A 22,627-nucleotide genomic window follows, 5' to 3' on the forward strand; every position below is an offset into this window, starting at 1 on the left:
GCTTTCGTCTGGATTGACGGCCGCTAGAACCACTCAGAGTGCAAGAAGTAGGAGAATGACACCGGAAGGAGCCAATATGCTGGCGTTGCTGCTGCAGAGGGTGGGCCAGACTGGTCGGTGAGCTGCTGGTGTTGGCTGCAGGTGGGTGCGCGCTGTTCGGAGGGAGCGCTAAGGTGGGGAGTAGCTCTTTGTTGGTTGCGGAAAGGCAGCAGCGCTGGAGCCTGCCACATCCCGCGGCCGGGCCCTGCGGTCGCCCTGTGAGAGGAGGGGAAGCCCGTTAGCCTTATCCTGCCGGTCTCTTGGAATTAGTCCTCCCTTAGAATGAACGGAGCCGGCACACGGCGCACGCGCGAACCGTCTGGGCATGCTCAGTAGCGGTGCTGCCGGCGCTGCCCTCCCTCTGGCGGGCGGAGCGAGGGGCGGAGGCCGGCGTTTTTGAGGCTGGTGCCTGTACCGCTACCGCTATCGGTCGGCTTCGGGGTTGTATTGCGTTGGTGAGGTTAGGGGGTGGCTGATAATTCTAGCAATGGCAAAAGGAACGTAGTTTCCCTGTAACGTCTGTCTGCTTTCAGCTTTCAGCTTTGTTTGAGACGGGACCGGGTGTATCCGGTTGAGAACAATGTCCTTTGTGGGGTTTTTCGCTATCAATTAATAGCAGGTGGTAACCCCTGGCCCCCCGTTGCCATTAGTACATCCCTGCTCCAGCTGAGCCGTCCCGCTGTCTGGTGGAGCTTACACATGCCGGTAGCTGTAGCAGCGAGGGTGTCCCCTGCCTGCCCTGGGCTTGCTGCTTTTCGCTGACTAGAAAAGGGGAGACAATTGTTCACACGCCAGATGGAAAGTACTGCCTCACCCTAGTTTGTTTCTAGCCTCTAAAGAATATACCCAAACGAAAGCTTTTTATGTCCTGTGCTCATTGTTCTCGTAAGAACTGTGAGGGTTGTCAGGACTGTGTTCCATTGTACCCTCAGTTAGAGGCCATCTGTTTGTTTACCCTCTGGTTTCAGAGTTGGGCCGTGGCTGAAAATTTAGGTTCTGTTTGAAAATCTACTACCCACTTTTCCATTGCTTGTCTTTAGAAATATTTATGCTTTTTAGCTGTTGAATATTGTGCTGTTGCACAAACAATGCAGAAATAGTGAAAATAAAATCATTTCATGCATTTCTTAGAATCTTTCTTCTTTTGGCGGGGGTGGTGTTGTTTTGATTTGGTTTTGGTTTGTTTGGTGGTGGCTGTTGTTTGGATTTTGTTTGTTTGGCTATTGTTTAGCATTCCCAGCTCCCTGTTAATGTGAAAAAGTGCTGTCTACACAGCCTAGATGAACTGCTGTCTTCCTGCCTAAAATCAGTCATAGCTGAGCATAGGTCTTTGAAAAGTATTTTAAACACAGAAGTTAACATTGTGGAAAAAGAGACAAAGTTAACTGACAGCAGTGTAGGATTTAATATAGTAAAAAACCAAAACCAAACAACAACCAAGAAAATGCCATTCAACAATATCATGTGCACTGTATTTTGAAGAGAAAATTGTGGTCATATCAATACTTAGTTACTGATAATATGTACATATGATAATATGTACATATGTAATATGTTATAATGGAATTTAGATCTTCATTAATTCAAAAGAAACCTCAGATTTGATGAATAGGTTTGACTTGTCCCTGCTTTCTACTTTGAGAGCTTTAAACATGTAGCATTTTCTTCACTAGTAGATTTATTGGTTGAAAAAAAACCCAACAGAACAAACACAACACAAAAAACCCCCAATAAATACCATGGGTAAGTGCAAACTGCAATTCAAGATGCACTGTATAATATGTAATGTAATTATGAACATGTTCAGTGTAGACCCACATTTTTTGAATGAGTAAAACATGCTAATAATTTGTGATATTTTATAAGTATGCTCAATATTTTCAGGTATGCTTTGAAAACCACATTTTAGACAGAAACAGAAAGGATAGACTACAGAATTCAGTAAAAGCAGGGATTTCTGATGTGCAGTTGTTACTGGGTTTGACAGAATTAGAAGTACAGTGTGGCATAGTACTACCTTTTTTTTCTTTCCTGAAAATGGAAATTGCAGTTCTTGAACATTTTTACCTAAGAAAATAACTTCCAAAGGTGCTTGGTGAATTTGAGAAACTTAGGATAAAATCCAGTCAGTCTAAGTTCTTCTGAGTGATTATTTTCTTTGATGGATCAATGTGTTTGTGAGAGGCTGTGCAATTAAAGATCACTGCTTAGAAGAAAGGGTATCCTCCAATTTTGGAATGTCCCCAGGAATCAGTGCAGTTTCACTGCTTCCTCCTGGTACCATGCTGGGTTTTTTTCTGCACTAGGGTTTTGGGCTTTTTTAAGTCACTTCTAAAGCACCCAAAGCTTTAAAGCCTGTGTCGCCTTTCCTTCTTAGAATACCGTCTCAATGTGTATTATTAATAAATGCCACTTTTGTGGATTGAATGTCTCAGAATGTCACACATACCTTTTTTATTGTCTAAAAATGATTGACTGAATATTAATTTTCTTTGAAGTTCAGTTATTTATTAAAAGGCTAGGAGACTCGGTTGCATTGAAATTTCCAGACAGGAACGTGAAATTCTGTTACTGTCTGTTTTCTATCTCAGACAGTCAATGACAGTCAAAAAACTAATACAGTGTAAAAGTACAGAACTTTGTACTTATTATTTACAATTTAGTTTCAATCACTCTTGTGATTTTGGTCAGCAATGTCACCAAATCCTTCAGATACCTGTTCCGTGCTTAGGTGCTGTTAAATTAGATGTGTAGTGGGGAGTGATGTCTTTAAAATTTGTTAGCAAAGTACTGATTGCTATCTAGTAAGACATGCTATCCAAGTTGGGAGAAGGCTAAGTGACAAAGGTAATGTTCTCTTCAAGGTAAATTTGTTTCTCATATGATATCTGTGAAGAAGCATTAAGAAATAATTGGTGTGGATTGTTTTAAATTGATGAGAGAGCTCTGTAGCACAGCTATATTATACTTTGAGATAAAGCAGATAGTTTTACAATTGTTTGTAAATAGTGAAGTACCAAACAAAGGTTTGAGTTGAGACTGGTTTTGCCAGCTGTGTTGGTAGGAAAGGAGAATATTATTTGTACTGTCTGAATGTTGTCATGCCTCATATACGATTGGTGTCCCTTGTGCTGGGAACAGTCTTGGGCTTCAGTCATATTTATTGTTGGGCAGACATGGCCCTAACTTCCTTTTTCTGGCAAGCTACTAACATGTATGCTTGATATTTTCACAAAATAACATCTCCATGGCTATTATAGTCATTTTTATATAATTTTCTCTTACTATTATAAATTAATCAAAGCATTTTGGTGTAAATCTTCTCCAGAGTCATTCAGAACCCTGTGTCCTCATCTGGGGACACATCTGCTCCATTCTTACTACACAGGCCCTTGACTTCCCTTGTTCAATGAGCTTTCTTCTGTTACTCAGAATTAGAATTAATGGCACATCTTATACCATTCTTAACTTCATTAGCACATTTAAACTTCTGCAATGATTTTATCCTTCAGTTGGAGCATCTAAGGCTATTTTGACTTTTGTTTTAGCAAAATCTTTTCAGCATGTTTATGAATACTTTATACTAATAATAGTACTAATGTGTGTGTGTATCTCATATTTTGACCATGGGCCTATCAGACTTCTCAGTATAGTTACCTGGAATCTGGGTCAATGAGCTCATTCTGTTCTAGGCTGCTCCAACCATCCTTCCATCTTGGGAAAAGGGACAGTGTTAACACAGAGGAATCTTGTGAACAGTAGATCTAATGACCTCAGTGGGCTTCATGGAATCATAGAATGGTTTAGGTTGGAAGGGACCTCCAAAGGTCATCTAGTCCAGCCCCTCTGCAGTGATCAGGGGCATCCTTCATCGGATCAGGTTGCTCAGAGCCTTGTTGAGCCTGACATTGAATATCTCCCAAGGATGGGGCCTCAACTACCTCCCTGGGCAACCTGTTCCAGTGTTCCACCACCTTCATGATAAAGAACTTGTTCCTAACATCCAATCTCTTCTCTAGTTTGAAGCCATTGCCCCTCATCCTATCACCACAGGCCTTTGTAAACAGTCCCTCTCCATCCTTTCTGTAGGCCCCCTTCAGGTCCTGGAAGGCTGCTATTAGGTCTCCCTGGACCCTTCCCCAGGCTAAGCAACCCCAGCTGTTCCACACAGGAGAGATGTTCCAGTCCCCTGATCATCTTTGTGGCCCTCCTCTGGACTCACTCCATCAGGTCCATGTTGAGGGCTCCAGGCCTGGATGCAGTACTCCAGGTGAGGTCTCACCAGAGCAGAGTAAAGTGGCATAATCACCTCTCTGTATCTGCTGGCCACACATTTTTTGATGCAACCCAGGATGTGATTTGCCTTCTGGGCTGCAAGCTTACACTGCTTGTTCATGTCCAGCTTCTCATCGATCAGCACCCCCAAGTCCTCGTCTGCAGGGCTGCTTTCTAACACCTTGTACCTCAGTCTGTATTGATAGTGAGGATTGTTCCAGCCTAGGTGCCAGACACTGCACTTGCTCTTGTTGAACCTCATGAGGTTCACCTGGACCCATCTCTCCAGCTTCTCCAGGTCCCTCTGGATGACATCCCGTCCCTCTGGTGTATTGACAGCACGACTCAGCTTGGTGTCATCTGCAAACTTGCTGATGGGATGCTCAGTCCCACTGTTTATATCATTACGACTGACCATAAAAATGTTTTTATCCTCAGACCAAAATTAGCGTACCATACTCGGCCTCCCATCCAACTGCTAGCTGCTTTGTGACTGTTCATCAGCATGCCAGTCTTTGCCACTTAACTGTCAGGTGTGCAGAATGCCTTGCCCCTCAACTGAACATTTGTACAGATGGCTTTGAGAGATATATGTATCTTCCTAAGCATGTATTATGTGGCATTGACCTTAGTAACTTAGAGGTCTATCAAACTTCACTGTAATGGCCAGCAGGCCACTTGTGCAATGTGACTTCCATGCAGACAAACAGGGCAAATGTTTAAGGGCATTTTGGTTTGGAGGGTTTCTTCTTCTTGTTGTTTTGTTTTTATAAAACCAGGCTAATAGCTAACTAGGCATTTGTCAGTCTAAATGTGAAAAGGTTCAATGTGTGAGCAGAGAAGTTTTATCAAGTGGTAGTTTGAATTTGGTCACATCAGAGAACACATACGACCTCACTACAGGCAATACCCACTCATGTATGCCAGTACCTGGGGTCTGATGGATTATGTTACAGGAGATGCTGGAAGACTGTTGTGCAACAAGTACCTGGTGGGTCAGATGATGGAAGAGGGCTTGAGTATATAGCCTTTGTCTGCCATGGTAAGAAGCTTAATGGCACACAGCCATATGTTAAGAAACAGAGGTAGGAGAGAGCTCTGATGAACCGTCAGCTGGGGTTTGGTTCTTGGGAATCTGCATAAAGACAGACTTCGTAGTTGGAATCTTGTGGGAGTAAAAAGAGCAAAACCATGGAGGCTTGCTGTCCAGATTTCCTGAACTCTAGATTCACCCAGTGCATCTGCACCCACTGTGCTTCCTATCTTTTTGTCGGTAACTTGATCAAATATTTATAAATGTAACTATTGATTAATTCATATAGCTTTGTAGAATAATGCATGAAATAATTCCAAATGCTAGCTGCCCTTGTTTAACATAGTAAGTTTTAGCTGAATTGTAATTTTGGACAGCTCTGAAATCATCAACAAATCCAGTGAAGTGGTAAATTAGTACCCAAATTATCAAATAAAGCAGGAATTGGCTGCAAGGGAGATAGGAATTAGAATTTTATAATATTTATTTTTCTAATGGAGTGCAGGGTGAATTAGGGTAAGCCATAATACAGTTTTCATTAGTATCATCTTTAATGATGGACAAAACCATCAGAGGTACACTGCTGAAATATGTTTTTAATAAAAAATAAGGAGACACTGCTGTTGTAGATCAGGGTGCACTGGATGAACTGCAAATTGCAGTAGTGAGACACTGATGAGATCTTAACCATAATGCTGTATGACAAATCTGACATCGGTGAAAGAAATACGAGAACAGATTGGAATGGATAAAGAGAAAACTGCAAGAAATAGTAAGGGAAACAGAAAATCAGTCTTGTAAGTGGGCCTTGGAAAGTTTGACAATTGTTTGCTCTAATAAACTGAGAGAGGCTATCAACAGTCTTGATAATTGTAAGAGTGAATGAATATAAATCAAATGACAATTCTGACAGAAGAGCAAATAGATGTAATTATTAATACATTGATTTGTAATGACAAGAAGGTTTGCCAGCCTTGGGACCAATATGCCAGGATAGTCTTTCTGTGGAAACAGTGGTGGTAAAAGAAAGCTTTCTGAAACACAGAGTGGTTTTATGCAAGTGATTATATGATGGCTGCCTAAAATAGCAGAGATTGGCTTGATGACATTTGATGTTCCTGTGTTAATTGTACAAAGATTAATATTAGGTAAATTAGTAATTTTACCTACAGAAAGCAAGCTGTAGCTTGGAGCTTGCTATCGAAATTACATGTATAAAGATAAAATTATTGCTTCCAGAATTTTGTGAAAAGGTTTACATTTCCTTTAAAAGAAGTATTGCTTTACATGATGCCAAATAAACCTTGAAATTCACTTACTTTTAAGAAAAAGTTTCATTCAAATATGGGAAACTAATTCTGCTGAAACAACTCTGCTTTTGCAAATTCAGTCTTTTGAGGAACAGGCTTTAATTCAGAAGAAAAGGGTATTCTAGAGACTTCTAACATAGAAAAGATCTTTATGATTTATGGAAGTCAGGGTTTATGAGGCCATACATTATCAGAATAAATGGTGGTCTTGTTCTTCTGTATTTTCCTAGTTCCTCAGGCTTAGAATGGAAAGAGTGAATACGTGAAATTGTCTGGCCATGAGAAGGAGAAGATGCCTGCTCCAAGGGTGCCAGTGCTGGCAGCAAGATCAATGGATCTCTTCTATTCCAGGAGACATGGAGGTCTATTTGTGGTTGGAGCTACCTGACTAGATAAAGTATAGATCAGTCTGCTATGAAAATACCTCTCATGAAGAAGACTGCCTGATGGCTTAGTTTGCTCTGAATGTTTCACATTATCAGATAAGCCTTTTTGTGAAATTAAAACCCAAACCCAATGTTTTTCTGGTTTCTGTATTTGGCTTGGAATTTGTTACTCCCTTCTTTGTCAATTCAGGTGGGCCATTATCTGTTGCTAATTTTAATTGGAATTGTGAAAGCAAAAGCCTGCAATAGAAATAAAAGTAGAATATTTCCTTAGCCTTTAAAATAGGCAAGCTTGATCCAAATTTGCAGTAAGGGCAACTTATGCTTCTGGAGTTGTATAAATAACTCTGTAAATAGGTGTAAAAAAAGTATACTCATTTTCAAAGTTTCTTTATGCTGGCAAAATGGAGTAAAATACATTGTACAAAAATTGTAGAAGCCAACTTACTATACAATTGGTGCACTTCAGTACAGGGACTTTCACCAGAAAAATTTGACTGCTGAGAGAGAGATTTGCACTGTCTTAAATAGGTTCTGAAGCCAGTTAATTTGTGCCACTGTAAGTGAAGATCACAGTGTGCATCATAGGCTGTAAGCTTCCTAGCAAGATTAGACATACAAGGTAAAATCAGTATCAGTTGCCTAACTACTCAAAGCTGCACTGTTACCAAACTGTCTCTAAATGACCCAATTTGGTAAGCCATAGAAATCCTGTGATTAGGTCAGGCTGTTGGTGGTTGTTTTTGTAGTCTGTTATTTCAGTCCAGAGTGCCTAATGGATATTGACTTAGAAAGCAGTCTGGTAGCCTGGGAATCCCTTCCACTGTAAGCTCTAGAAAGACCATTGGTCTGCTTTGGGTTTGGAGCTTCACAGCATACAGATGAGCCTTTTGGAATCTAAAAATAACTTTTTCTTCTTGATCTTCATCTTACATGAAATTACAGAATTTTGGCGGGGTGGGGGTTTGAGGGTATGCCTAGGACTAGTTTTTCTCTTAAATGACCATTAAACACCCTCTTTGGTGTGTTTTCTGTGGACTTCATTGAAAAGAATTCTTTCAGGTGGGTACTCTTCATAGAGTTGTTCTTTCATATAGATCAGATTCAAAAGATGTAATCTACTTTTGCCAAGTAGAAGTGTTGTTATCCACTCAGTGTACAAGTCACAACACAAATGTATAACTGCACAGACTTAAATTCAATGCTGGGGTATTTAGTTTGTTTGTTTTGTGGTACATTCTGGTTTGGGGGTGTGTGTGTCTGTGTTTTGTTTTCAAATAGTAAACCTGTAGAATCAATGACTTATTTTTCCTTTTCAGTTTCAGGAATAGGTTGAAGAAACTATGGCAAACCAACGGGATTACATTAGCAGACCGATTTGCAATGGAATTTCTGTTCCTGAAAATAAAATCAATTCCCTAGTGGCTGAAGGTCATGGACAACAAATTCTGAAAGTGCTACAAAAGTTCAGAGAACAAAATATATTTTTTGACTTTAAAATTCTTGTGAAAGATGAAATAATTCCCTGTCATCGTTGTGTGCTGGCAGCGTGCAGTGATTTTTTCAGGTAAACCTAATTCTGGCATGAGTTTGCAGGAAATGAATTGTAAGTTCTCTAGGATGGAGGGAGGAAATATAGTTACCAAAAAAAAAAGAGTAAATAATCACAACATACACATCTGCAGAGTTCTGTGCAAAGCATTCAAATGTCATATTAAAGGGGATAGAATAGAATAGAATAGAATTAGAATAGATTAGAATAGAAAATGGAATAAAGAGCCAAACCAAAACTACAGTGTTAGATGTCTAACCATATATATCTCCTTGTTCTTCCAAACTGATATGAGGACTTTATGAATTAGAGATTCAGACAGCAGACTGTACTCTGAAATACAAATGTCAAACCGTAAGCGCATGGTTCTGCTGTTAGGTAGAATTGACACAAGTTTGGTATCTTTAAGACTTACCTGTTGCCTGTCTCTGTACTTAAAGGTCTGTTTGACTTTATATCATAGAATCAATAAGGTTGGAAAAGACCTCAAAGATCATCAAGTCCAACCTGTCACCCAACACCTCATGACTACTAAACCATGGCACCTAGTGCCACATCCAATCCCTTTTTGAACACCTCCAGGGACAGTGACTAACCACCTCCCTGGGCAGCCCATTCCAATGGCAAACAACTCTCTCTGTGAAGAACTTTCTCCTCACCTTGAGCTAAACTTTCCCTGGCACAGCTTGAGACTGTGTTCCTCTTGTTCTGGTGCTGGTTGCCTGGGAGAAGAGACCAACCCCCACCTGGCTACAACTTCCCTTCGGGTAGTTGTAGACAGCAATAAGGTCTCCCCTGAGCCTCTTCTGCAAGCTAAACAATCCCAGCTCCCTCAGCCTCTCCTCACAGGGCTTATGTTCGAGGCCTCTCCCCAGCCTCGTTGCCCTCTGGACACGTTCAAGAGTCTCAATGTCCTTCTTAAATTGTGGGGCCCAGAACTGCAACAGTCTGTGTACTTTGACACATTTATATTGGGAAACATAACAAGCTGGTTACAAATACATCATGCACTGAGCAGCTGTGGATGAATTGCATGGTTGTGGAATAGTGCTGGATTTTGTTTGTCTAAAATGTCAGTACAGTCTTCAGAGGTATTCAAACATTTTTTCTGAACTACAGCCTTTCAACATGAGGTGGATCTGTGATCTTCCTTCTGGGACTTAGAGCTATGCATTCTTAACAGACAGACCATTCACATACAAGATATTAATTTATGCAGAACCATGTCAACCTTTTTATTAGTAAGGCTCAAACTTGCAATTCCATGATGAAAGTCTGTTTCCAAACACACTCCTTACTAAAACATAACACTAAGATGCTCTAACAGTGAACAGAATGCTCCTGAAAATGAGTTAATGGCCTCAGTTCAGTTGGCCATTCATAGATTAGAAGTATTACTTTCAAATAGCCTGGAGCATCCCATGATTTGTGGGAGTCTGCCATATATGACAGAGGATATAGGCTAGATGTGTTGTTAGGACTACTGCAAAAAGAAGAAATGTCAGTGAAATAAGCTATTTCCTCTCTGCAGCAGCAGATTGGTTTTTTTCTGACACAAAGAACTACTTGCACTTCAGGTGCTTACTGCTTGACAGCACAGAGGTGCTCTGATAGAAAGGAGTATTAGGATGATACAGCTTCCAGTGGAAATTTTTTGAACTGATGTGAAGCACATGGTAACATAGGTGTCCTTTTCACTACCTATATAGCTCTTCAGGTTAAAATTTGGCAGGAGAGACCTCCCCCTGCAACAGCCATCCAATTCCTAATCTATCTTGGAGTGCAAGGCCCATTTATTACCTTCAGGAAATAGAAAGTATCTAGGTATATTAGAGACATTTTAAAATTAAGCACCCTTTGTCTTCCTTGGCTTTTGGACTTTTCTTTGGTTTGGTTTCCTTGTGTGAATTCAAGATTCAGCAACATTCTGCTCCTTACTTGTTAGCTCAATTGCTCTCCTTCTCCTAGTATTGGTTGCCATTTTATGTTATGATTTAGAGATTAGCTCTTGGGTTCATAAGGAAACGAAAAATCATCATTTATTATGCAAAAATTTCTTTGAGACATAAATGTCATATTGTAATTTTATGTTCTTGTTCAGGAGGTCAGACAAGTTCCTGCTTTACCTGATATTCAATTCCCAAAGAGTATGTTATACACAGTGGTTTAAATTTTTCTCTTGGCTTCATGAAAGTATGGAATTTTCACATGCTATACAGATACTGTGTAGCTGAACTATGATATTATGCTCTTCTTTAAATAGGAATTATCTGTGGTGCATTTATAATCCAGGTTATATATTTAATATTTGATGATTTATCTGAATCTTTCACCACCATCATCTGTTGTCAAATTCAGCAGCTGTTGCTATCACAGCCTGATGCTTGGGCTCTTCAAGGGTAGGGCAAGTGATGTTGCAGCACTGTTCTGTTGCCAGAATTTGCCAGCTTGAAAAATGTTTATTATTTTGCCATATTAGACTGTGCTAAATAGTTAAATGTTAGTATATATTTAGTAGTAGTCAAAGTTATAGTAGAATTTGCACAACTCTACTGATCAACAGTTTGTTCCATAATTTCAACCATCATCTTCGTATTCAGTCACAATGTACCTTCTGCACAAGTTTCATTGGGTCATATAATCCTACATAAAACCTTCCTTTTTTTTCCCCCCCACTGACATCTGCCTGTACCTATACATCTATCTGTCAATTCTAAAGCAAGAATTAATCTTCTTCATGGTTCTTCTCCTCTTCCATCCCTACTATTAGAAGTGGGGAATGCAGCCATCATCCATCCTGCCATTTGCTCAGCCTGGAATTCAGAAGGCCTATTTTTGTTTAATTCTCTGTGTTCATCCATGGTGCATGACCTAAAATCTGTGGGTTTTTTACTAAGTATTTTTTTTAACAGCTTTCCTTTCTCAAGCTGTTGAAACTGATGCTGTCCCAAACGATTTCACACTTTCATACTGAGAACTATAGAATTCATCACTCTCTCTGAAAATCCATACAAAGCACAGGTGCTGCTATCATTTTTATGAGCTGTCACTTTGAATGTATTCTTCTCGCCACTCCTTTTTTCTTCAACCATATCAAGCAAATGCATTGTTCTTGCTTATGAGAACCCTCCACATTTCAGACCTATACAGCCTACCCACATTATTACATGCCCCGATTGTCGCCCTCCTCTCACATCAGTGTTCTCTGCTGTTTGCTAGATCTTTAATTTGTGTGTGTATCTTCTATATTTTATTCACAGAGCCATGTTTGAAGTTAATATGAAAGAACGAGATGATGGCAATGTTACTATTAGTAATCTGTCACCAAAAGCGGTGAAAGCTTTCCTTGATTATGCTTACACAGGAAAAACAGAGATAACGAATGACAATGTGGAAATGCTCTTCCAGCTGTCATCATTTCTTCAAGTGTCACTCCTTTCCAAAGCTTGCAGTGACTTTCTAATAAAAAGTATTGATCTTGTGAATTGCTTACAGTTGCTTTCTCTGTCAGAAAGTTACGGTTCTGTCCGCTTGTTTGACCATGCGCTCGATTTTGTGCAGCACCACTTCTCCTTGCTGCTCAGATCAAGTGATTTTTTGGAGATGAATTTTGAGATACTACAAAAATGCCTGGAGTCTGACGAACTAAATGTCCCTGAGGAAGAGTCAGTGTTGAAAGCTGTCCTTCAGTGGACCAAGCACAGTTTAGAAACACGACAGAAATATCTGCCTAATTTGATGAAGAAAGTGAGACTACACCAGTTACCTGAAAAGACTTTGCAGGACTTTCTGCATTCTGAAGAACTGTTACTTAAGAGTGCTAACTGCTCAGTAATAATCAATGATGCAGTCAAGAGTGTGCAAGACTTCAGTGGGCTGTTTCCAGATGCACGTCCCTCAACAACAGAAAAATACATATTTGTTCATAAAACTGACGAAGATGGAGAAAACAGACATACATTCTGCTACAACATCAAAACAGATACATGGAGAGAACTACCACACACACACATGATTGATCTTCCGGGGTCAAGTTTATCTAGCTATGGAGAAAAAATATTTATCACTGGAGGATGTAAAGGGAACTGTTACAGAACCGTCAGGCTTCATATTGCTGAACCATTTCATGATGCCACTGACCAAACCTGGTGCTACTGTCCAGTGAGCAATGAATTCTCCATAGTATCTGCTATGAAGAAACCAAGGACAATGCACACGTCTGTTGTAACCTTAAATCAGCTGTTTGTAATAGGTGGAAAGACCAGAGGAGCTCAAGAAACCCGAAGTCTTTTGGATGTAGAATCCTATAATCCTTTCTCCAAAGACTGGAAATCTGTAAGTCAATTACCAAGAGGTATCTACTATCCAGAAGCAAGTGCATGTCAGAATATCATTTATGTCCTTGGCTCAGAAGTAGAGATTACTGATGCCTTTAATCCATCTCTTGACTGTTTCTTTAAGTACAATGCTATGACTGATCAGTGGTCTGAGCTTGTAGCAGAATTTGGGCAGTTTTTCCACGCAACTCTAATCAAAGCTGTTCCAGTGAACTGTACATTGTACATATGTGATCTCTCCACATACAAGGTCTACAGTTTCTGCCCAGAAACCTGTGTTTGGAAAGGGGAAGGATCTTTTGAATGTGCTGGCTTTAATGCAGGGGCAGTTGGCACAGAAGACAAGATTTATATACTGGGTGGTGATTATGCTCCAGAAGAAATCACAGATGAAGTTCAAGTCTACCATAGTAGTAGGTCTGAGTGGGAAGAAGTTTCACCAATGCCAAGAGCCTTAACTGAGTTTTACTGTCAGGTCATTCAGTTTAATAAATATAGGGACCCCTGGTCATCTGTACTGACAATTTGCTCTGGAGAATTTTGAAACTCCTGAGTCAAAAGAATCTATTCAAATGCACAACTTTTAGAACAGATTTGTAGGTATTAATTTATAGATGGGGAAGTATGTACTCTTTTGTTTAAATCTTCAGTTTAGATTGTATGCTAAAGAACTGCTTTTGGAAGAGTCCATTACATTGTCATTCATGCCAGTCACTATAGAAAGTATCACTTAATTTTATATGCAAGTTTTATCTGTAATTATCTGGTTAATCTGCAAAATTATTACCTTTCAAACAAACACATAGCACTGAGGAATTCATTGTGTAATATATGCCATTATTTCTGTAATAGTCACAGTTGTCCCAGTAGGTCAGTTGCTGAGTGAGAAAACTGACTGTGATACCATTTTCCCTATGCAGCTGAAGTTTAAAAGGAATCTACATTAGTGTCATTTTATTTAGGCTTTTTATATCCATAAACCTTTAAGAGGAGTTCATTGTCAGCTTTATCTTATTCGACCTTAGCAAGGGCAACAGCCAAAGTGACCTTCACAGCATTAAACCCAGGTATCTAACTTGAAGAGACTGATAATTCCTATCATCTTACTTTGGCTCTTCAGTTTTACCAGATTTTCTCCATCCTTGTGCCTTAGTAGTAGCTGAACTTTCTGTTTTCATCCCATTAAGTGTGGCAAGATAAACGTTGATAACCTATTGCAGGGTGGGCAATCATCAGGGTGGATGATTCATGTGGTATCTGCTTCAGTCATGCTGTTAACTAAAGGAAAAAACACTTCAGGATGTTTTCTAACAGAAGTCTTCCATCTCTGAAGTCTCCAGTGCTACCTACTAAGCAGCCGCTAGGTTGCTTACAACAGCAAGCTGTAAAATAAACGTTAGTCATAACTTTGGTTAGCTATGGGAAATGTTTGTATCTCATCATACCTCAAACACAAAGTTGCAAAAACAAATCCCCATGTTTAGAGTCAAAGTAAATACTATTTTCTGAGGTGAAATAATCCCTTTTTATAACTTCTGTAGTAGTTTAAATGAGTAAAAGACATTAGCTTGTACTTTATGGCAGTTTTAAGTGATAAGATAGTACATGGTAAATGTTACACAATATACTGCTTGATAAACAAGTAGTCATCTACTATAATGTTAAAATTGTAATGGACTTGCAGTATTAATATTAGTCTAGGCATAAATTGTGAAGTAAATCTGATCTTCATGCATACAAAGTAGGACCTGTGTGTGACAGAAGGACACCGAAATCATTTAGGTTTCATAACTTCGGTTGCAGTCTTGCACAGCCTGGAAATTTCCTTTCTTACCAAATTTTTGAATAAGATACTGAGAGGCTTAAATTGCATATAAGTATCATATAAGCAGTAAGCTTGTATTCTGTTCAGAATGGTTCTGAACATCAAATCACATTTTTTCCAAGCAGTTTGAAAAATGTACAAAATGTAGTGAGACATCTAAAATATCTCTTATACGGCTTGAGATGACCGTGGTAAGTTCATTATCACATCAAATCACATCTTTTCCAAGCAGTTTGAAAATGAACAAAATTTAGTGAGACACCTAAAATATCTTTCATAAGGCTTGAGATGACCATGGTAAGTTCATTATCACATCACTAACGCATGTACTTTCTGCAAAGCTCAAGCTCAGTATTAAGGGTTAAAGCTCAATATTGCCAAGCAACGTACTTCTGTTTTAAGCAGTGAAAATAGGAAGTTACAATTCTGTGACCAGCTCTGTAAGTCATTAGCAGATGCCTTTATAAATTTAGATAGCATTAACCATAAATATTTTCATAAGGATGCAAATGACAATTACACACATTTGGAGAAAATAGTAAGTGGAACTTTCCCACTGAGTAATTTATTTGTATTAAATTTGTGTCAGGTCTCTAGAAGTAAATAGCTTGTTGTTACAGCATTTCAAGCAACTTCCACATTTATTTTGCCCTTTTTTATAATGAGTGTCCCAATCGTAACTACACTTAGCTAGGTAACCTTTACAATCACTATACTGAAATGCAAACATTTTTATACTGGAATACAACTACTTTTTGTTAGTGCAAAGCAAATGTATTAAATAGTTTAGGAAAGATGGAGAAAACTGTTCCTGCTTACTGAAACACTAGAAGAAAATTATATAGGTGGACAGTAGTTTTAGCATTAATAAAGCTACTCAAGGTAGCATAGAAACATCATTAACCATTAATTATTGCAACTTTATCAAAGTACAAGGCTGAATTCTCCTTTGCTATTGTTTTTGTGTTGTTTTCATACCTGAGTAATACAAGTATGAAATGTAGGCAATGAGAAAAGTCACATGCCCATAGTACATGGGTATAAATAGCTATGCAAATTGGAAGAGAATAGAGAATTGCGAGGGGCTTTTTAATTGCGACTGTCATGTCCAAATTGCTGGGTCACATAAACAGCAAGTGAGTCAGTCAGTAATTCAGGTGATGCTCTTTCCTATAATTGTTTCCTTACAGCAGAATTTTTTTTGGCAGCCTTTCACCCAGTCACTTGCTACATGCATACGCCTCTGGCATACGACACCAGACGGAGTAATGACGTATGTGGTAAATTACTTAGTATATATAGTGAACACTGAATGAAGCATAATTTGGAGCACAGACATGCTTCTTTACAATTGTATGCTACATTTGCACAGGAATTAATGTCAGTTCCAGCTCTGACAAATCATGGATTTCAAATGGAGGTGAGCTCTCTTACACAGTGACCGGGAAATAATGTAGTAGCACTTACAGGAAAGTTGCAGTGAAATAGTTAATTTTCTTCAGTTATGTAGCTAAGCCTGTACTACAAATCTCAGAATAAAAAAAAGCTACTTTATCTTCCAATAGAATAGAATAGAGTAGAATAGAATAGAATAGAATAAAACCAGGTTGGAAGAGACCTTCAAGATCATTGCGTCCAACCCATCATCCAACACCACACTCCACATACAGAGCATTAAACCTTATAGAACTGAGTGCAGAAGAAACTCACGGTTAAACCCGAGGCTTTGTGACAGAATTAAAGACCTGTGTTCCTAGTCTTGTGATTAATCACTAATATTGTAAGAAATCTCAGCAAAGGCAACTACACTACTCGGAAGAACGTGGATTACTTGCATGAGCAACTACTGTAGGTCTCAATTAAATAGATTTTTCAGTCTGCTTTATGCAGCTGTTATGCAATTTTAAAGTAGGCACAAAATTACTGCTCAGAGGTTTTTTTACATCTTTTCTGACTTTTCAAAGCTCACAGTACTTTATGAAAGAGTACCTTCCTCTAAAATAGTCAAGCACCAGATTAATGATTACCTGTATTCTCACTGAAGTATAGTAAATGCTTAAAACAAATTGCATGTAAAACTATAATCTACTATTTGCACTTAAACAATGTAACCAAAACATTTCTAATAGTATTCTAGTCGATGTCACACAACACAACATAAGCATGCCCAGTATAATATACATGAAGATAATAAATAGTGTATGTGGGATTTTAATATCCAGTAATGATTATATTGGATAACCTTAATTTTTAAAGAATGCTATAAAAACATTATGGCACTTTGGTAATGTCATCATACTGGTTTGTTTGTTACAATAAATATCGATTATTCAGGTGTTTATATTGATTATGTTTGCACAGACCTGATGATTATTATTTATGTACTGATGAATTTATTTTCTATATTCTGAATACATTTAATGTAAGTTTATTGCTGTTACAAATTCATTATAGTCACAAAATGGAGTAGATTTACTGGGTCAGAGTTAATTCTGGTACTACTCCATGAAAAAAAAGCTGTATACCTACTCTGATAGTAAGGTACAGGATATAGAATGTGCTGTCTGCAGTAAGTAACGTGGAGTCTCACTTTAGTCGCTTCTGTTTGTAGCTGACCAACAGGAGGCAGCACTAGATCTATTTTCATTAAACCAGCCTGAAACCAGGGATATATTCGACAATATTTATAGCTGAATATTATGCTCGATTTACTTTCTTTTTCTCCCTTCTAACATCTAATAAAACACAGAGATCAGTAACAAATATTTTGCTGCTGCCTGGGTTCTGCTGATATGTGGGAAGTATGCTACTACGTGTTTGCTGAGATGTTAATTCTCCTGTGAAATAAAAGCACCATGCAACTGAATCATTTTCAGGTCTGATTTTTGTTTTCTTTTCAGTGACTTTGAACATACAGAGAATCTACGGTGTTTCTCATGAGGGTAACTACTTTTTGTTTCTTTTTTCAAGTGGAGAGCATTTTGAATGTTAAAGCTATAATCAAGAATGCAGTTAGCATGCATGAAACCTTCAGTGGAGGGGTGGTGGGGGGTGTTAAATTGTCCTTGGAGCTCGTATTTGTATATCCTTTATATATCAATTTGCTGCTAAATTTGATTTAGCCTGCTGAAAAGTTTTTAAGTTTACCATTGTAAGGAGCTCATTTAAATTGGTATCTTTTTTATTGGATCCATCTAGCTCAGATTGAAATATAGGGGATTTAAACCATTTGTGTATTGCAGATCATTAGGTGTTTATGAAATGTGCTTCCATACTACTTAGAAAGGGCTTTAAATCAACATATAAGCTATTTGGTCTAAAAGGTTGCAGAAGTGGCATTAATACAAAGTGAAGGAGCACTGTGTGTTCCTTAGGTGATCTTCAAAGCTCTGTATAGATAAAGTAGCAGCAATAAAAATTAACCATCCAACTTCTGCCACACAGCTAGCAAAAGCCAGCTGGAGACATGTACAAAGCATTCCAAGTGTTCAAAATGTTAAAAGCTTACACTGAGCGACTGACCAACTTTGAGAGCCATAGTTGTGTAACCCTGTTCGTAATCAGAAGAACATTGCCTGTGTATGTTCTGCAGATCCAAGGAGTTCACCATGAATTGGCACAGTCCATATCTGAAGCTATGATGGGGCTGTACCCATTGTCATGAAAAGCAAGGAAGCAGAGTCTGGATTTAATGAATAAAATACACATAAATTATGCGAATTCAAGATAAATTCAAGACACTTCACAGGAATGAAGGAGGTCCAAGGATTTTTTTGTTAGGAGGGTGGTGTATCCCAAGATTTTTCACCTGTTATCACTAGCCTCTCTTAAGAGTGGAAAAACAGCAGGGGGAGAAAATAAAGCTATTTAGAATTACGCACACAGCTACCCCAGGAAATCATACAATTCCTAGTTAAAATTAGTCTAATGGACACTAATCATATTTAGTGGTTTTGTGCTTCCCAATAAAAGAAGGATGCTCAATGAGGTATGATTAGCACTAATTATTTTTGCAGACTGGCAGAGGTTCAAACTGTTAATGACTTTCACTCTCTATCAATTTTCCACCTACTTGCACCTGAATCTAGTTGGAACTAGCTTGCAAGACCTTCAGGGCACACTTGCATCACATTTCTCAGCAGTGTCAAAATACTGGTAATAGTGTAAAGCAAAGCCTGATTCATACTTAGGCCTTAGAAAGACGTATCCCTCCCTGCATATTGCCAGCAATGTGGCATAATTTTGCTACCCTAGTCCTAACTATTTTCCCTTTTAAATTGTGCAGTACACAACAGGCAAGAACAGAAGCAAAATAATTATCAACTGTAAGAAAGCTGATAAATGCACAACCTTTTCATGTTGAATTTCTGTAAATATATTCAGGAATATTCAATAAATATATTCAGGAAGTTCACTGACAAAATTGTTGACCAAAAGTGGAAAATATGATTTTAAAGGAAATTAGAAGGTATGTGTCCAGTGAAAATGCTGAAGTGCTAATACCAAATCTAGCTCAGGACTTGCATTTGATTGAGCAAGTGATTGTTAATAAACATGAAAGATAATACATGAGTTTAGGCAGAATAGGCAGGTAGCAAACTTCGGGATGGTGGTGTTGGGGAAATTAATTATCTACCTGCAAGCAGTGCTTTAAGCCTGCTCAAAGGTTATGTTACCAAGGCAACAGGATGTAACACAAAGAGCAAATGCCAGACACTTCATGTATGACTGAGAAAACAAAAAAAAGAAGGGCTCAAGAACAGAGACCTCCACAGAAGCGTTTTTGCACGTCTGTTCAATTACATTAATGACAAAGTGGCAAAAGATAATGTTTTTTAAATATCTATTATCTCCACAAATGTAATTTCACTATTTTAATCACAAAACAATAGTACACTCAAACAAGGCAGTTGAGGAAGAAATATACATTGCTGTGCGATATTGTTAGCTCTGCCACTAAAAGCTTAGTGGCCACCCCGACTCCGGCTGCCGCTTTCTGACTGCTTCTACCCGGCCGTAGAGGCTCACGGGGCAAACGCGACCTCTGCCTGGGCCCTGCGTTCATGGCACACCGGGCAGCCGAGCTTCCCTCTCCCTCACAGACTGCCGCAGAGAGGCACCATCCCCAGTCAGATTACAGTGCCGTACCACTCCGTCAGGCAGAGCGGGCAGGGCACAGACACCAGAACCACCCTGTCTGGCTCTTCCATGACCCGGCAAGATCCCCGCCACCGGAAGCTCATTGAGAGGAGAGGCAGGCTTTGGAAAGCGTTAGCCAATCACGGGCAGGCATCGGGAAGACAAGCAGGATCTGTAACCAATGCTGTCTGGGAGTTGGTGTACGGCGGCAGTCCCTCTGGGAGAGGAGTTGCCGCGCTCGAAACCAATGTGGGGGATTCTGGCCCGTCTGGAACGTCAGGGTGGTGAGAAGGTGGGGCTAGGGGAAGTGTTGGACGTGGACTGCCAATAGGCGTGCGGGAGGGACTGATAGGCACGCAGTTTGCCCAATGGGAGGGCGCTGGTTGTTAAAGGGCCGGCGACCCGGAGAGGCGAGTTGGGCGTAGGTGAGTAGTTCGTGCGGCTCCCCGGGGAACTGGTGGGGTATGGGAGTGGAGCGGGGCTAGCTGTTGCAGATATGAGGCAACAGCTCCTCCCGTGAGGCTGTTGCCCATGCTGGGTGTAAGCAGCCCCCGTCCCCTTTGTAGGGAGAGAGTGGTGGGGCTTCGCCGCCCTCGTCCCCTGAGAGCGGTGGCGCGGTTGTTCGCCGTCGTTCTCGGTGGCCTCGCTGCGAGGTCTTCCTCCTCATCCCACTAGAAGAGCCGGGTCCTGCCGGCCCTCGCCGGCCCGCCTGTGGGTCACTTGCTGAGGGAGCCCTTGCCCTGCGGCCCGGGCACCCACCTGTACCCCGTAGATCAGCGCGGGGTTGGGCCCGCTGCCGCGGACGAGGCGCAGCTGCTTCTGGGGAGCAGGCCCGGTGGTCCTCAGGCCCGTGCCGGCCGGGGCAGTCAGACGTACCCCCACCTTTCTTTGTTGCCTTCCGCGGCCTCCCCGCAGGGCTTCGTGCGCCTCCTGGCGGGACCCAGCCGGCCCCACTGGCCGGCGGCGAGGTCGCTGGCTGAGCCCTGGGAGCCTTCATCCTTCCAAAAAGCGCTCCCTGCTCGGCCGGGAGGTGTTCTGCGGTTCATGGCCATTGCTGCTTGAGAGGAAGGAGAACCTTTCACCGATGAATCCGTATATTCAACGACCCGAATCCACAGCTGTTACCCATCTTCGGCATCTCTCCTCTCTACTTTTTAAATGACCCTTTCAAGTGTTGCTGGTTCCTTATAGTGCTTGTCTTTTCACATGTTTAACCTGCAAGCTCCTGTCCATTGGTGACCTTGGTGCTCCTGTAGTAAATCTGCGCATAGTACAAAAGTCTTAAATTGTGGCAAGCTGAGGTAGTTTAAAGGATATTTTATTAAATCTTGTAGATTTAAAAAATATTTTCTATTGCCAGCATGCTCACATGCTGAGTATGAAACAGTGTTACTTGATAGGGAAAACTTTGCAAGTGAACCAGTCAATAGAACAGAGGAGATGAAGAATGATGTCTACACTGTTAGGTGCATTATCCCCAAATAGAGAGGTTTTGTGTAATGTGCTGACATGTATGTTTTCACCAAGTTTAGGAGAATAATGGGGGGGAAATGAATTAGTAACTTAAGAATTCTGTATAGCTGGGGTCAGTTGTTTAAGGATTAAGTCCATTAGTCAGTAGCAATCAAATATATAATCCGCAAGCCATTTGCTTCAGGTGGACAGAAAGTGTGTACTAGGTTAATAGTAAGCAAACAACAGCTTGACATTCTAAGTACAGTAAATTGAATTGTTTGCCTGCTAGATTTAAAGCCTCTTAAGCCAATCTAAAGTTGTAGGTAACATGGTCCAAAGTTCAAAATAAATCCTAAATTGGACCATTACCAAACAGTCTGTGAACCACTTTTTATTCTCAATTTCTGCTTTCAGTTTGAGGGTTTTTTCCCCTGGTTATATGGTCTAGGATACATTCATCTCACTACATTAGTCCCCTGGTTTTGCCTACTAAAATTTTACACTTTCTGTACAGAGTTGCACAGAGTCTTAACAGGTTTATTATTCTCTCCAGCATCAGGCAAAGGACCTGAGAGTAGAGGGCTGGATGAACTTGGAGCTAGCCATCACATCTGACAGAGTTTGTAGTGTTCACCGTGGGCATGTAGTGACTTATTCCTAAGTCTGTGTCCTCTTAAAACATCTCTAATGCACAGTGTTTGTTTGAAAAATTAATCTCTGACATTCAGCAGAGTTATTCTAGTTCTTTTTTGTTGTTGTACTTGTCAGAAAAGCCCCTAAAACTTCAGGTTTTCATACTAATGTCATTGGGGGGGGGTTGGGTGGAAATAATGCCTCATTTTAAATGTTTCTCAAAAATTTCTAGTCCTCTAAACAATTTTTGGATTTGAAGTAGTGATACAACAAATTTAGCTCCTTTTGGAAGTACTTTAGCATTCAAACTGAAATGTGTATGTCAAATTTCAGCCTTAAGCAAATTCTGAGTAGCAAAACTCATAAGAGTTGAAGGAAAATAGTTTGTTGTTTTCATTAATGGAAGTATCAACAGTTTGTGAGTTTGGATATATGAATGAATTTGTCATTCATATGAGATTAGAGAAGGTATCTTTAGCAACTTTATAGTCAGAGTTTAACAAGATGGTTACTTTTTAATTGAAAGGACAACCAGTTCAAAACATGCATTCCCTATATGATGACTTTGGAATCCAGTTCATTAAATGAAAGTATACCTTGGAGATTTATGTTGTTTGTTCTTTTTCTCTTAGGAAGCCTGACA

At 39.9% G+C, this 22,627-nt stretch overlaps 1 protein-coding gene across 2 annotated transcripts; it reads left to right on the forward strand.

Moving 5' to 3' along the window:
- The first annotated feature begins 23 nt into the window (after window positions 1-23).
- KBTBD3 (kelch repeat and BTB domain containing 3) lies at window positions 24-14,155 on the forward strand. 2 transcript variants are annotated; one of them, XM_009905661.2, is made up of 3 exons: window positions 24-141; window positions 8,363-8,610; window positions 11,856-14,155. In XM_009905661.2, the coding sequence occupies exons 2-3, from the start codon at window positions 8,387-8,389 to the stop codon at window positions 13,474-13,476; spliced, it is 1,845 nt and encodes a 614-aa protein (XP_009903963.1). In that variant the 5' UTR covers window positions 24-141; window positions 8,363-8,386; the 3' UTR covers window positions 13,477-14,155. The 2 variants fall into 2 exon arrangements, with proteins under 2 accessions (XP_009903963.1, XP_009903965.1); XM_009905663.2 differs by lacking the exon at window positions 24-141 and adding an exon at window positions 6,908-7,233.
- Window positions 14,156-22,627: the final 8,472 nt, after the last annotated feature.

The sequence above is a fragment of the Dryobates pubescens genome, chromosome 10, assembly GCF_014839835.1.
Source record: "Dryobates pubescens isolate bDryPub1 chromosome 10, bDryPub1.pri, whole genome shotgun sequence".
NCBI classification, from domain to species: domain Eukaryota; kingdom Metazoa; phylum Chordata; class Aves; order Piciformes; family Picidae; genus Dryobates; species Dryobates pubescens.